Here is a 14,397-nt window from a genome sequence, read left to right on the forward strand (position 1 = left end):
GAAGTTGGATCATAGCAAACCTGACTCTCGCTGCCTGTAGTGCTGTTAACAACACGCTGGTGTTTAATTATCAGATTCAGGAAAGGCTTCTCTTCAGGCCTCTGCAAACTTAATGGTGTAACACTTGCCCCAAATTGTGTATTCCCTAGAAGGTAAACTCTAACCATCCAAGAAAGCAGCACTTTGTGCTTTGTGTTATTGTGTTCTGTGTGCTTGCACAACCTTGCTGTTCATGTCCCCTCCAAACTCGACCAGGCGAAGTGACTTTGGCTTGAGGGCCATGTCATCAGCGGGCTGATGACGATAATTATCACAAGGGCCAGGTGAGGAAAAGACTCCGACTGCATTCAGCCTGCCCTGCTGCCTCAGCTGTGTTCCAGAGGGCTCAGGAAATTTCCTGTCCAGTTCTGTCACGTCCCCATAAAAATGCAGCTCAGCCTGAATGTGCAAGTCACTCCAAGGCAAAATGCATTCCCAGTTAGAGATTCCCTGTTCCAGTTTGCTGGCTTTCTCTGGGAGGCATCAGAGCGACACTAGCCAGACAGCCCGCCAGTAGCACGAATTGAAGATCATGGAATAACTTCTTTCCTGCCAGTGCATAAAGCACGTTCTGTGGCAGGGTCCTGGACACCAAAGTACAGCCTGAAGAACGTAGGTAAATAGAAGTGTCTGCAGAGAGAAATGTAAAGCAAAATAGGTCTCAGTGTAATGATGTGGGGTGCAGCATGTTCATCTGCAAAATGCCTGAAGCTGAATTTATGATACTTGGTAGACAAACATTTAACAGCAGAGAATAGTTCTGGGGTAAATTTGTTCGTCTTCTTTCCCTCAAGCGTCCTTGAGCAGTTCCTTTCACGCCTTTTGTGACTTCTTTGAGGCCGAATGCTGTGGCCAGGACTCATTTTTCGAACTGTTTATTCCTGTTGCTTTATCAGTCGGTTATGAATAACTTTGCTTCTATGCAAATACATTCCCGGTTCATAACTTTGGCTGTGATGCCTGTCTCTGTCGCTCCTCTTTCCCACAGTATCCACCCAAAATGTTATTTTTGTCTGTCAAGGCCGCTCCGTATTGTCTGTAGTCTTTTACCCTGCAGAGAAGCATTGATTCCCAGTTCTGGCAACTTGCACCATCTTCCCTTGACCTGTTGGCCAATTTTTAAAGCAGTTATTTTTGGGATTTCTCAGGGAGTGTTCCTTGCACATAAGAAAAGACGTTGCAAAGCTGCTTTCTGTCTTCCATTACACTTTTTCTTAACTCGTACTACCTGGAAAAAAAAGAGTTTCAATGCCCATACTGTTAGTTTTGGAAGACTGTGGCCCTGCATGGCATCATCACCCCTGGGTCTCATGTCTAGAGCTGTGATGTTCTCAGAGCAAGAACGGCCTTTCTTTTATCTGCACAGAATGTGAAAGGAGAAGATGCAGCAAGTTACAGTATTAAAAAGAGGGATCACGAGAGTATGGGTAGACTATCCAGGCACGTGTGATAAGTGCCTGTAATGACAGATAGTGGGAAATGATCCTTGAAAGCTGTCTTTTCTCTCCGTTCATTCAGCATAATGTAGCAGCATCTCACTGATGAAAAGGGATCGCATGCCTGTGCTAGGCTTGGTCATCATTTTTAGGACAAGAAAGATACAGATCATTTATATTTTTGACTTTTCAAGGGGAGGGAGGAAATAATTTTTTTCCCYGTCAAAAACTTCCTGAAAAGCAGTTTTGTTTGGTTGTTTCARCTGATGGATAATCCTGTATTTCTATCTTGTAGGAAGTTTGCAGTGTCTACAAAAATTCCTGACACTAAGTGGTGTCAGAAATGTTGTGTTGGTAAGTAAAGATCTGCAGAATAAACACTAATAAGCAATTCAAATAGTAGTATTAAAATCTCTGAGTCCATTTCTAGAGGTAACAAAAAAAAAAAAAGACTTTGTTTTTCCCCTGTTTCCCTGAATTTTCCCTTTCCCTGAAGGATTGACCTGAAGCAGCAGCAGTGGCTTTCTAGCACACAGGTTAAAATTACTAATATGAGACTAATAAAACAAGGAGTACTTTTAATTGGGGGAGCAGTGTTGTCTCTGAAGCCTTTATAGCGTGTTCATATTGCAAACTGCCAAAGAGTAAGAGCTGCAGTGTGCTAAAAATGTGTTTGAAAAAGGGGATGGGGTGGATAGTTTTAGGAAATTAAAAAAGAAAAACCAAAAGAGCAGGAGAGGTAATTGCATGTTCTCCTGGAAGGAAGCTGTTGTCTCTGGAAGCATTTCACCTGGTATTCCATAATCAGTGTTTCTTGTGAGGAACTGCATTATGCAGGAGATTCAGTAGTGAGTGAGGATCAATCTGTAGTTACCACTTTATTATTTTTTTCCAGCTCACCTGCTAAAACCTGACTTTTTTCTGGGATGCAAATCCTTCAGGGTGTGCCGTGCACATCCAGACCTTGGCTTAATTGAGGCATCTAGTCAAGCTGTGAATGTTAATGGGCTGGTGAAAGGAGGTGTTTTGGCCTCACGTGCCTTTGCAGGGATGGAATTTAGCTGGGGAGYGGGAGAGAGCAGAGCAGAGAGGAGCTCTGGCTTCCTGGCATGGAAGTTCATTGCAAAATCCATATAATTTCAGGTGTCCACAAGAGGCAGAAAAAGACCAGAACTTTAGGTCTTGTTTCTTCAACTTACTAGTGTTGACAATTGTATGTGTTATCATTTCTGCTGCTGCCTTCAGCCCTACTAAGGGTCGCACCAAGTCTTATTTCCTGCATTATGCTGTAGGCTTGATGCTGAGTGAGAAAACAGATTCATAAAACTAAATTTTCGTGTCTGAAATGCTGGTGGCTTGCCAGTGGATTTCCCTGTGATGAGARTAGCATAAACATATTGCAATGATGGTGGTAGGGGATCTTTACCTGAATTGGTCTGCTAATTTACTAATGTCTAAAGGTGCTTATTTTTTAATATGCTTTCAAATCAGATCTTCAGAGATATCTGTGGAAGGTGTAACACTTGTTGTCATCTTTATACTGTGCATGTGCTGGTAGTACCTGAGGAGTGAAACTTKGTCATTGTTGGGTACTTTGTAGAATTAAGTTGGAAAAGTGACTGCCACTTTTTGACTTTTCAGCCCTCACGTTTGCAACTTGAGTGCCTTTTTCCACTTTTCACTTGAGCTCTGATTAAACAGCACTGTCATAGAAGGGTTTAGGTTTGAAGGGACCTCTGGAGGTCTTCTAGTCCACTGCCCCTTCACGGGTTACCCACAGCATGTGGCAAAGGGTGACATCCAGGTGGGTTTGGAAGATCTCCAGAGCAGGAGACTCCACAACCTCTCTGGGCAGCCTGTGCCAGGGCTCTGTCACCCTCTCAGTCAAGAAGTATTTTTTCTTCAAATTCAGCTGGAGCTTCCTGTGTTTCAGTTTGTGCTTGTAAGCAGAAAAAGAGCAGTTGAGTGGCAGCYGATGAGGAGGTGACTTTAAAATTGGGTTTCCTGCTGATCTGAATGAAATATTTCTGTATTTCTGGTTGCCAGAAATACAGAGTATTTGGATTTTGGACCTGCAGTGCCTGAAAGGCATCTGAGAAGTTCCTAAATGACAGTGGTCGTTCAGCTCTTGCTGGAGAAGAGTCAGTGTCTCATAGAAAAGGCCATTCTTTAACAGCTTCTTGGGATAAGTTGGACATGGCTTAGGCAAGCTAAAATGGTGGAGGGAGATACTTAGTAGATGTAGTTTGTAAGCTATTTAGAGCACTAAATGCCATGTACCAATTTAAAAAACAATACTAAACTTTATTACAGCTTATTTGGCACTAGCTACTAGTTTATAYGCCAGGGAGAGACAGCCCCTGTTTCTAACAAGCTTGCTGCCACCATAGTGAGGATGTTAACTTCTCAGCAGCCYCCTTTTATATAGGATCAGAGTGCAGTTTTATTTTCCAGATTTGTAAGGACTGTTAGTTGGAAAATGGTCTGGAAGCTGTRTTTGCTGAGCATACTGATGTACTTTGCCTCTCTCTTTTTTGGCAGTGAGGAATCCTTACACGGGTCACAAGTACCTTTGTGGAGCACTGCAGTCTAGCATTGTTTTGTTAGAATGGGTCGAACCAATGCAGAAATTTATGCTCATCAAGGTAATCTTACAATGAGGAGAAATATTCCTCTGCTAGTTTTTCACTCATATTTATCTTGTTATTTATCTTAGTTATTTCTTGTGTTCTCTTGGCTTCTGTTAAATGACATTGAAAATAACTATTTAAATAACTGCAGCTGCAATTACTTGGTCAACGTGRGAAGCAATAGCTTAGAGACTTTATAGCTAGAGAGAGCAGTGCTGGGTATCATACATACTGTATCGTATAGGCAGCCATAAGGAAAGCACATGATTAAAGGCACATCCTGTCTGTTTTAACCACATTGATATGAAGACTCTATAATCTTCAGCTTGGACATTCTACATCTACCAGCTACAGCTATCAGTTATCAGCTGAAGAAATAAACTTAGAGTTACAAAATGTCCTGGATAAAACTCACTACGTTGTTTTAAATGTCTGATAGCAACTCAAACTAAACGTTTAACTTGTTTCTCTTCTAACATTTATTTTTGTTTCTTAATCCAGCACATCGATTTTCCTGTACCTTGTCCGCTGAGGTTGTTTGAAATGCTAGTGGTCCCCGAGCAGGAATTCCCTTTAGTTTGTGTTGGTGTCAGTAGAGGGAGAGACTTCAACCAAGTGGTGAAGTTTGAGACTGTCAACCCAAATTCTACCTCCTCATGGTTTACAGAAACAGGTTTGTGAGCTACTGTGATTGCATTCAGAACTGTTCCTTGCTCTCTTACTATAGCTGAAACACTGGAAAACTAACAGTCGTATCGTTAAGCCTAAAGTGATCATTATGAATTTTTATTTTAAAGGGAATATTTGGTTGCACCTGTTGCACCTTCACTTTTTTTTTTTTTTTTCTTTTAAGCTTTTACCAGTGAACAGAATTGTAGTTCCTTGGCATTTCCATAAATCGGGTTGTACAAACCTCCCATCCCCTGAGCTGTGGTGTGCTTTAGCCTGGCATCTGGCATGACTTCAGTTTATTCGACACAATTTTAATGTGAGCCTTTGAAAATCATTCTAGGTGGTGTTTGGCTGTGCTGCAACTAAGCTAGTAAGTTTAAAAACGGTGTCAACCGGTTATCAACCTCCTGCTTAGGAGGCGGGAAAAAGCGAGAGTATTTCTAGTTTTCTGGTCTTTTTGGCATGAGAAGAGAACTAGAGGAGCTAAATCCTGTGTCCACTGCTGGCCTGGGTGCTGTGTGAGCGAGGAGGACACCACACCAACCACAGCAGAAATGGTCCTAAGGAAGAGTGCTAAGAATTATGTTCCTAGATTTGCATGGGCCCATTGAAAGCTAGCAGCAGGAGTGAGTGGAGCCCAGCCCTAGGCTGCAGGTTTAAATGCAGTAAATGCATTTCCTGCATATGCTWTCATCTCTGTGTAAGGTGTGGAGAAAGTAGTAATACGGAATCCAGTGTTGATCCATGCTAAATTTATAAGTAGCTCTGTAGTGGCGTACACATGTGCATGGGTCCTGCTGATCTGATTCTGTGGAACTCACTAAAACTCCCAGTTTCCTCTAGAAAGGAGCCTGGTTTCATGCTGTTAAAACAAACTTGTCAGATTTTGATACAGGACAAAGAATAGCTGAAAAAAAAAAAAGATCAGTGGATGGCCAATTAATGCATTTACTACTTCAAAGGCAGTGCATTGTTCTGCCAAGCTTATATATATATATATATATATATATTTATGTAACAAGGTTACCTGAGTCAATAAAAGGAGTACCCTGAAGAAAATCTCTTTGAACTATATTGTCCTGTTGTTATGCTTCTTTCAGTATTCTCTGCATCAGTGTGTAAATACAAGAACAGGAATAGCTTCCTGGTTCCCATGTTCTTTCATGTAGTTAATACTGCATTGTGCTTTCCTGAATATTTTTAGCTGCTTAAATCATTCACATGTCCTCTTGTTGTGTCAGTGCTGTCATTTTCTTGTATTTGTTTGGTGCTGATTTGGTTTCTTCCTGTCCCCTGCTGGCAGGATAGAAATAGAGCAAGCAAACAAAATTTCTGTGTTTTTGAATGAGGAAAATGTGTACCACGTGGTCACATGGAGCTTCCCTCAAATAATKGGGGATTTTTTTTTGCCTGCGTTTGAGTGTTTGTTTGTAAATGTTTGATAATGGCATTAAAAAAAAWAAAATAWTTYTTAYGTATATTAGCAGGTCCAGACTTAGTGCAAAGACTTSCTTTTTCCTGTTCCTCTCCCTCTTGTTAGCTTCAGACAACAATTCCAGTGTGTCCAGAGAGATGGGAATACTCCAGGCCTTCTCTTAGATGTTTTTTTATTGTGGCTACAGCCACGTTTGGCTAAAGCCATGCATTAGAAATGAGTAAGATCACAACCATGCGCCTTCCAAGGCAGCACACACAGAAAATACGAGATAGAGGGACCATCTCAGGAAAAACATTCCTGCCATCCTGTTGAGAGAGTTTTTTGCTTCTCAACAGGACTGCAGGTGTCRTTACTTAACCGAGAGCTGCTTTTATATTTTAGGTAACATGCCCTAATTCCTCATCTCTAACTGACTTAATGACTTTCACTCTTTTCTGTGTGAAATAATGCCTGCAGAAACACTGGCATCAATGCCAAATTAGTAAGAGTTGCTTTTTTTGTGTGTAATTTTAATGTTAACAAAGAGACCACAATCACACTTCTCTTTTTGAGTTGACATGTCCACTGATCACCAGTGGATCAGATTCCTCTGTTTTCTGTGATGGAAATTGCTGCAGCTGTAACTCAGAAAAAAGAAAAAGCAACGCTTCTTGTTAAGGGTTTGGAGAAGGAAAATTGTAAAACCTGTTACCCCSTATTGTAAAATCTGGGGATGGAAAGTCTGAAAATAGCAGCAAGGATTGAATAATAATTAAAAAAAAAAAAATCAAGATTTAGAATTAAACACAGAACCAAGAGGAATGAAGCAGTGTTCAGGTTTATGGTGGACAAGCTCAGACACATGCATTTTTTGCAAAGGCATATTAAAAGCCACCAAGATATAGTAAAAGGTCCACAGTGTACATGTGAGTTTGCTTTTATGGCATGGCTTAGATAAGGCTGGATTAAGTCCATACTTKAATATTACCACTTCAGTTTTCCTCTCACAGTCAACATGTTGGATAAGTGGGTATGCCTTTGTAAGAGAAGAGAAATACCACTGGTAAATGCTAATTCAGTAGTTTAAAAAACACACTAGCGCATTGAGTCTAAAACTCTCAAACTTCCATTTCAGATTTCATAGTAATTTATGTTATAAACTAACATTGTCTTTTTTTTTTTTTTTTTTTTTTTTTTTTTGTAGACACTACAGAGACAAGTGTTGTACATGTAACACAGCTGGAGAGAGATACCATTTTGGTGTGTTTGGATTGTAAGTTTTAGAACCAGCTAAATATATACATATTCATGTATATGCACACTGTCTGTCTTCAAATTAGGCCATATGCTGAAGATTAACTGTTGGTTTGACACATCCTATTTTTTGTCTAGGCTGCATAAAGATAGTGAATCTACAAGGCAGATTAAAATCCAGCCGCAAGCTGTCATCGGAGCTCACGTTTGACTTTCAGATTGAATCAATAGGTAAGTTGGATTTTCAGCCTTAATATTGACTCTCCTGATTGATTCACTTATTTCCCATTGCAGGAGGATATTAAAGATGCTGTCCCGTTTTTGATGTGCGAAACACGTTACTCATGTGCTTCACTGTGTCAGAAGGCTTAGTGGGACGTTGGGTGCAATCTACTTCCCCAGGAGCAAACAGAGCTCCTTAAAAGAACAAGCCAACATTGTGTCTGATTCTGTTCTTCTTTTTCTGTTAGTCTGTCTACAAGACAGTGTGTTAGCCTTTTGGAAGCATGGAATGCAAGGAAGGAGTTTCAGATCTAATGAGGTGAGTGCTGCATTTTGCTTTGATTTCTAGTATTTATATTATAACCCAAGTTTAGGATAAGTACATAAAATGCTATGACCTGAAGGAAAAAATAAATTTAAAAAAAAGGAAGAAAGAAAGGAAAAAAGGCGTTTCAGCAACATCCTAGGTGAGACCTGGAAGCTGCAGTCTCTTTATGTTTCATAAGCTGCAAATGGATTAGCCATGCTCTTCCAAAGATGAACATATAAATGGTGAAATATTTCTTTAGAACAAAGATGCTTTTATTCTTTACTGGTGGAAAACTGCATAGAGTAGCCAAGCTGAACACAGCATCCTCCTGACTTAATGGGATGTGATGCCCTCACTGCATAGGTGGAGTGGTGCAGTAGAGAGGCTGGCCAACCCAGAGGAATTGGCTTAGGCCAAGGATACTTTTTGCTGCTAAATTGGCCGCATGTGATTAAAATGAGCATTGGTCCTCCCTTGCACACTCTGCAAGGAAGCCATGTGATGTAGTTGGTAGAATTGTTGCCATAGGAAGTAACCAAAGCCAAATCTTGCTTACATTAGTGTTCAGTTTAAATTGCTTCGAAGACAATCTTTTTATCACAGTGGCACTCAATGGTTGCCCATTGTTCTCAGTCTCTTCTATGATAATTGAGTCATTTAAAGACTTTTTTTTTAGCACTCAACTTCAACAAATTATGTGTTCTCAGGAGAACAGTGTCAGACTGACCTAAAGGGTTTGTTCTTTACAAATTTTCTGTGCAGTCCAGCACTGAGTTTTAAACATAGTTAAACTATTGTAAGTATTTATAATTTTTTTTTCCCTCCTGTTGCAAAACTGTGTACGTATGGAAGCCTYGTGCTTTGGATTTTAATGAATCCTGGTTTGGTCATTAAAGAACACTTACAGACTTTTTGATGATGTTCATCCGTGGCGCATCAGCTGGAGAGGTTGAGTTCATTATGGCTAAAAGCATTTTAAGGTAGCTTGTCAAGTTTAGATATTTCACAGTATTATGCAGTTCTATTTACATGAAGCCACAACTGACCTAATCCTGCTTTGTGTGGAAAACTGGATTTTTTACTAGATCTACTAGATCTACTGGCTAGTAGAGACTACAGTCAGGCTACTCCTTATTTCTAAGTGTACAAATGATTTTGTGGCATATTTGATCACTGGACAGAGTTGTCCTTCTGCCAAGAGTGCTTGCTATGATGATAAAGGGCAATTCCCCTGCTCGTAGCACAGAGCACTTGGGAGGAGGAGATGAGTCTCAGCGTGTCTCCAACTCCAAAATGCTGCCCACAGCTGTTTGAGTTATCTGTTTAGAGTGAGACAAATTGCATTCCACAGGTAGCTATTTCACTCCTAATTCCCACGTCTCCAAAGGGATTTGCACCAGTAGCTCACAAGCTGTTAAAGTGCAGTGCTAAGCCCTGCTGGCCTGCTTGCAATTGTACCAGAGATGTTAATATAATAGAGCAAGAGTTGCAGAAAATTTTGATAGTCCTCATTTAAGAATGCCAGTTGCTCTAAATCTTCTGATTTAAATCAGCAGTGAATTCATAACATCCGTGATGATTCTCTAGGTTGTTTTTAATGCATTTTATGCATAAATGCCTGTCTTATTTTTGTTGTCTAGATCACACAAGAAATTTCTGATAATACAAGGATATTCAGGCTTCTGGGATCTGACAGGTATGCAAAGAACTGGACAGAGCATGTTAGAATATAAGTATAATTTATTATCTATTCCCCTTTTAAAAGCATTTTTGCTTGTTTCTTGTGATTCCTTTTGTAGCCTTTGCTCATTTCCTTTTGCATGCACATATGCCTGTGTCAGTCCCTTCCGTTTACTACTTTTTCTTCTGAAGGAATGAGAAGCTTGTGAGCTTCCCAGAGGTTCTCTGCCTCAGTAGCAGTCCTGCATTTGGGTGCAATTGCAGGTCTCTGGGAATGTCTTCCTTTTTGCACTGAACTTCCTGCGTTCACTTTGGTAAAAATCCTCACTTTTCAGATGCTCTGCTGCAGCAGCCCAGCAGGAGGCAAATCCTTTGAGGGAAATGCAGAAAATTCATAAGAATGTAAATATTTCCCATCTTCCCCCAGAAAGGGGTTCTAACTGTTGTTCTCCCAACAGGAGAACTCAGATGTTCCAGCGCCCTTCATTCCCAATCAGTCCCCAGTGTGGCTGTTCTCCAGTGTCGTCTTTGCAGGGCTGTTAACACTGTGCCTCTGTCTGACAAGTCTGATATCAGCTTGCCTACTTGGGAATTGCTATTTTAGGAGTGTCACTGACTTCCCCAACTTTCTTTGCCCTGTTGTCGAACTTTGTACTTCTCTAACAGCCGTGAAAACAGCAGATGTTCTGTTTGTTTGTTTCTGACTCGTTTTTCTGCTGAGAATTGCCTCTGTTTTGTGCCTCTTAGAGGGATCCTCACCTTCCTGTGGCATTGCGGAACCTCTGGGAAGTTTCGCATCAACCAGAGGCCAGACTTTGTCCTCGTCTGCTTGTCTAAGCTTGATGTGCAGCCCTGTAATTGCCCATAACATCTATAGCATCAAATAGCATCATGGCTTTACAAGCCAGCAACCTTACAGCTGGTTTTGCTGACCAGAGGTTGGAGATTCTGCTTTATGGGCAGTATCTCATGGCTTTTTGGTAACAGGGAACTAAGGGCAATACTGAATGTACCAAAATTGAACGCATGTAATGCAAAATTACTAAATGTAATGCAATGAACTCAACATTCATTGCTGATGTCTGTGCCAGGAAGGTGTGCGTAGAGCACGGCTGCATTGTGCTCTTTCTCTTAGTTGTGGAGTGGGACTGCAGCTCGATTTAAAAACAGGCTTCAGAAGGAAATACCACATTGCAGCTCGTTGTCTTGGATTATTGGCCAGTTATTGGACCATATTTCCAGCTCCTGTTGATGTTCTTCTAAATTTGAGACCAAGGTGAAATTTTTTTGCCCTGCAATTCTAAACTAATTCCAATTCTAAACTAATTCCAATTCTAAACTAATTGCAAACTCTTCAGACATCAATGACAGCACTGTCATATCTCATACTTTATCTTTGAAGCCTTGCCCAGTAACCTGTGCCCATTCATAGCTGGTTCATAGGAACTGGAGCTCTGAGAAGTCAAAGCCCTGACGTCGGTGTGATAAGAACTCACTGCTTTCTCTCAGTGAGCAAGGAATGCCCCATGCTATGAGATGTCATTTCTTTTTACAGCGTAGAAAGCAGAGGCCAGGTTTTCTGAGTATTAGTTTTAAAACAAGCAGCCTCTTCCTGGTTGAATTCTGAATAGTTGGATTCAAATTTCTCACCTTTTCTACCTTCGATCTTTAGTGTTTGTGTGACAAAATTTGGTCAGGAACAGCCAACAGATGAGCAATTCATAAAGCTTGATCCATTCAGCAGTCTCAGCGCCTAGTTAAACATCTTGAATAGGTTGTGGAAGTGAGTTGTGAATTGTCTCTGAAGAGAATGGATATTCTTTATGGTCTGTACAGTTTTAGTGTAGACCCAGCTAACCCAGTTTCCAGTCTTCAATGCTGCCCAAAAGCAGTGCCAGGAAAAAAGTATGAGAGAAAATTATATTTATAGCAATCCTTCCCTTGGAGCCTGTCTCAGCCTACAAGACTTTGTGTCTCTGAGGGATGGAGGATGTCTCTGTGGATTTAACGATCCATCACTGGACTATCTGGGCTCAGGGAGAAACTCACAAAAGAGGTGAATTCTGTCATGTCTAGTGGCCAAGAATGGGTGAAATGATCAGCTCATCCTTATCRCAGAATCACWGAAYRGTTGAGGTTGGAAGGGACCTCTAGAGMTCATCTAGTCCAACTCCCTGCTCCAGCAGGGACACCCAGAGCACGGGGTGCCCGGTCGCATCCAGGTGGATTTGGAAGATCTCCAGAGAAGGAGACTCTACAGCCTCTGGGCAGCCTGTGCCAGGGCTCTGTCACTCTCCCAGTGAAGAAGTTCTGCCTCACATGCAGATGGAACTGCCTGCATTTCAATGTCCAAATGCTTGCTGTCATTGAGTGTTCAGGATGACTAAAATGGTTTTTGATTTTTTGTCTTCTGAGAGTGGTCTGAACGTAGCTCTTTCAGTGCGCAGTGCTGAGTGTGGGGCGAAATACATGACCAAGCCTTACACACACATTTTCCATGGAGAGGTCCAGTGTGTCCTATGCACAGGTCTTTTAYAACGACAATTACAGTTTTCTTCTCCCCATACCTGGCAGCAAGTCAAAACAGGGGCTCTGTCTAACTTGGGGCTGCACACCCTTCTCAGAAGTGCTTGCTGAAAGGTGAGAGCAAGAGGAGACAGGTATCAGGAGCAGTGAGAAACTTCCAGACAGAGAAAAGTGAGGAGGAGATTGCCGTGAGGATGGTCAAGCACTGGACTGGCAGCCCAAAGAGGCTGTGGAGATCCTTGGAGACACCCTGGCCATGCCTGGACAGGACTCTGTGATGGCTTTGAGATGGCCCCTTCTCTGAGCACAGGGTTAGGCTCGAGGCCCCCAGGGAAGAAGGGGCTGCTAGTTCGGTTGTCCAATGGGAAGAATATTTACAGCTATMTCCAGTGATGCCTTTAAATGAAGGATTATTTGATTTACTGTGGCTTTTTTTTTCCCCCTTTGCCAGGGTCGTGGTGCTGGAGAGTAGGCCAACAGATAACCCAACAGCCAACAGCAATCTATATATCCTGGCAGGGCACGAGAACAGCTACTGAGACCGCTGCACGGCAACTCCCCGTGACGAGATGACACTCCTGCTGCAGCACTCACAGCAGGCTGAAAATGCACAAAAGCTGCAGCACCCCGACTTCAGTTACTTCCTAATTTATTGTGGCATGAGAAGATGATGAGAATTGTTTGTGGTATGGACACATTAGCATTGAGATACCACAGAAGTGCTTAATTTACTGTTATGTAATCTTTGTACATAGGCAGTATTCTTCAGCAGAACTTCTTGCTGAAGACCCACAGTGACCTTATGTAGATAGTGGTCCTCCTGATGAGTACAAGTGTCTTACCTGTACAGATGTAAAAGTCACTGAGGATGATAAAATGAAATTGGGGTACTATTTTAAGGACTTCTTGTGTTTATTATAAAGTGGGATGCTAGCAACAAATATAGTACATTTAACAACACTATTGTATTTTATTATATGTAATTTACTAATACAAATAAATCTTAACCTTTAGGAATTGTAACCAAGGCTGTAATTGGATTACAATTTGGTTTTTAATTTTGATGCAACACACTGGTGTTCATGTTTGCACAACGTATTGAGATGTGATGTATTTAGTCACAAAGGTAAGCTGTGACTTTGTGGATATGACTTGGGCTCCGGATTTCCTTCTTTTTGGTTTACTTGAGTAGTTTTCTTTGTGAGACAAAAGAGTTAAACATCTGTATTTTTATATTTAATTAAACCTCTCCTTACAATAATTTCTCTATGCTTGAGAACAATACTTCCTGAATGGGTGTCAATTCCCAAAAAGTGGTACCTTGCTGTAACACTGCAATAGCTGTTTGAATTACTTGTGTATACAGTGGTTAAAGATTAGCATTACTGTTCATCTTACTAAATAGTTTCATATCACAGTGAAAAGTAGCAACATTCCACACTGTGGAAATAGCTCAAAGATCTTGTCACTTTGACTTTTTTTGGCCTTAACCATTTTCACACTTTTTTTTTTTGATTTAGGGTGTTAACACATGGCCAAAATAATTTAGTTACTACCTCATGCAAACAATACAATGGTTACTGCGCATCACAGGAACTTAGTTTTGATCAGAAGTATTTTGATTGCTATTTTCCAATGGAGTATGTAAATGCCAAGTTTTAGCAAAATGCACACATTTGACTCCTTTTTTTTTTTTGTATATGTTCTTTATATTTTATTGTGATAATATACACTAAAAGCAAACTAAATTTAAAGTGATTTATGGCCTGCATTATTGTTGTGATTGGTAATGCTTTGGAAAATGTTCCCTCATGTATATAATGTAAAATAAACTTTTTTTAACACGTTGTTGTACAAGTAGATTACCACCTGCACTAATTTCTACATAAGACTAACCTGTGCTGATCAAATATACCAAGTTTTGAAGTCTCCTATTAAATGTTTATGTGCCAAACACAGAAGCTGGGCATGCTGAATATACGAAGGGTCAGACCTTTGGGTCCTCACTGGATTCTCACTAGCAAGAGCTAGCTCTTCAGGGTAGGTATTACCTTCCTTTTGCCTTCAGGCACCTGACCTCTACACTTCAGAATTTGTTGTCCCTAATTTTAGCTTACTTGATTAATTTCTGCCTTCTATGTATTCCCCCCATTCCATCACTTAGTTTTCTACGTACAGTGGCAGTAAAAAATGATTTTCCCCACCAGCAGG

General features: G+C 40.9%; 1 protein-coding gene across 2 annotated transcripts in view; it reads left to right on the forward strand.

The window, feature by feature from the left end:
- Positions 1-13,670, forward strand: part of MAP4K3 (mitogen-activated protein kinase kinase kinase kinase 3) — a 66,895-nt gene extending 53,225 nt beyond the window's left edge. For both annotated transcript variants that reach the window (XM_026044028.1, XM_026044029.1), the window contains 8 exons: positions 1,771-1,829; positions 4,017-4,120; positions 4,607-4,778; positions 7,399-7,467; positions 7,587-7,679; positions 7,919-7,989; positions 9,621-9,676; positions 12,638-13,670. In XM_026044028.1, the coding sequence (XP_025899813.1) occupies positions 1,771-1,829; positions 4,017-4,120; positions 4,607-4,778; positions 7,399-7,467; positions 7,587-7,679; positions 7,919-7,989; positions 9,621-9,676; positions 12,638-12,725 (712 nt within the window). In that variant the 3' untranslated portion in view covers positions 12,726-13,670. The remainder of the gene's footprint in view (positions 1-1,770; positions 1,830-4,016; positions 4,121-4,606; positions 4,779-7,398; positions 7,468-7,586; positions 7,680-7,918; positions 7,990-9,620; positions 9,677-12,637) is intronic.
- Positions 13,671-14,397: the final 727 nt, after the last annotated feature.

Source organism: Nothoprocta perdicaria, unplaced genomic scaffold, assembly GCF_003342845.1.
Source record: "Nothoprocta perdicaria isolate Ctin4 unplaced genomic scaffold, notPer1 scaffold_347, whole genome shotgun sequence".
NCBI lineage: Eukaryota > Metazoa > Chordata > Aves > Tinamiformes > Tinamidae > Nothoprocta > Nothoprocta perdicaria.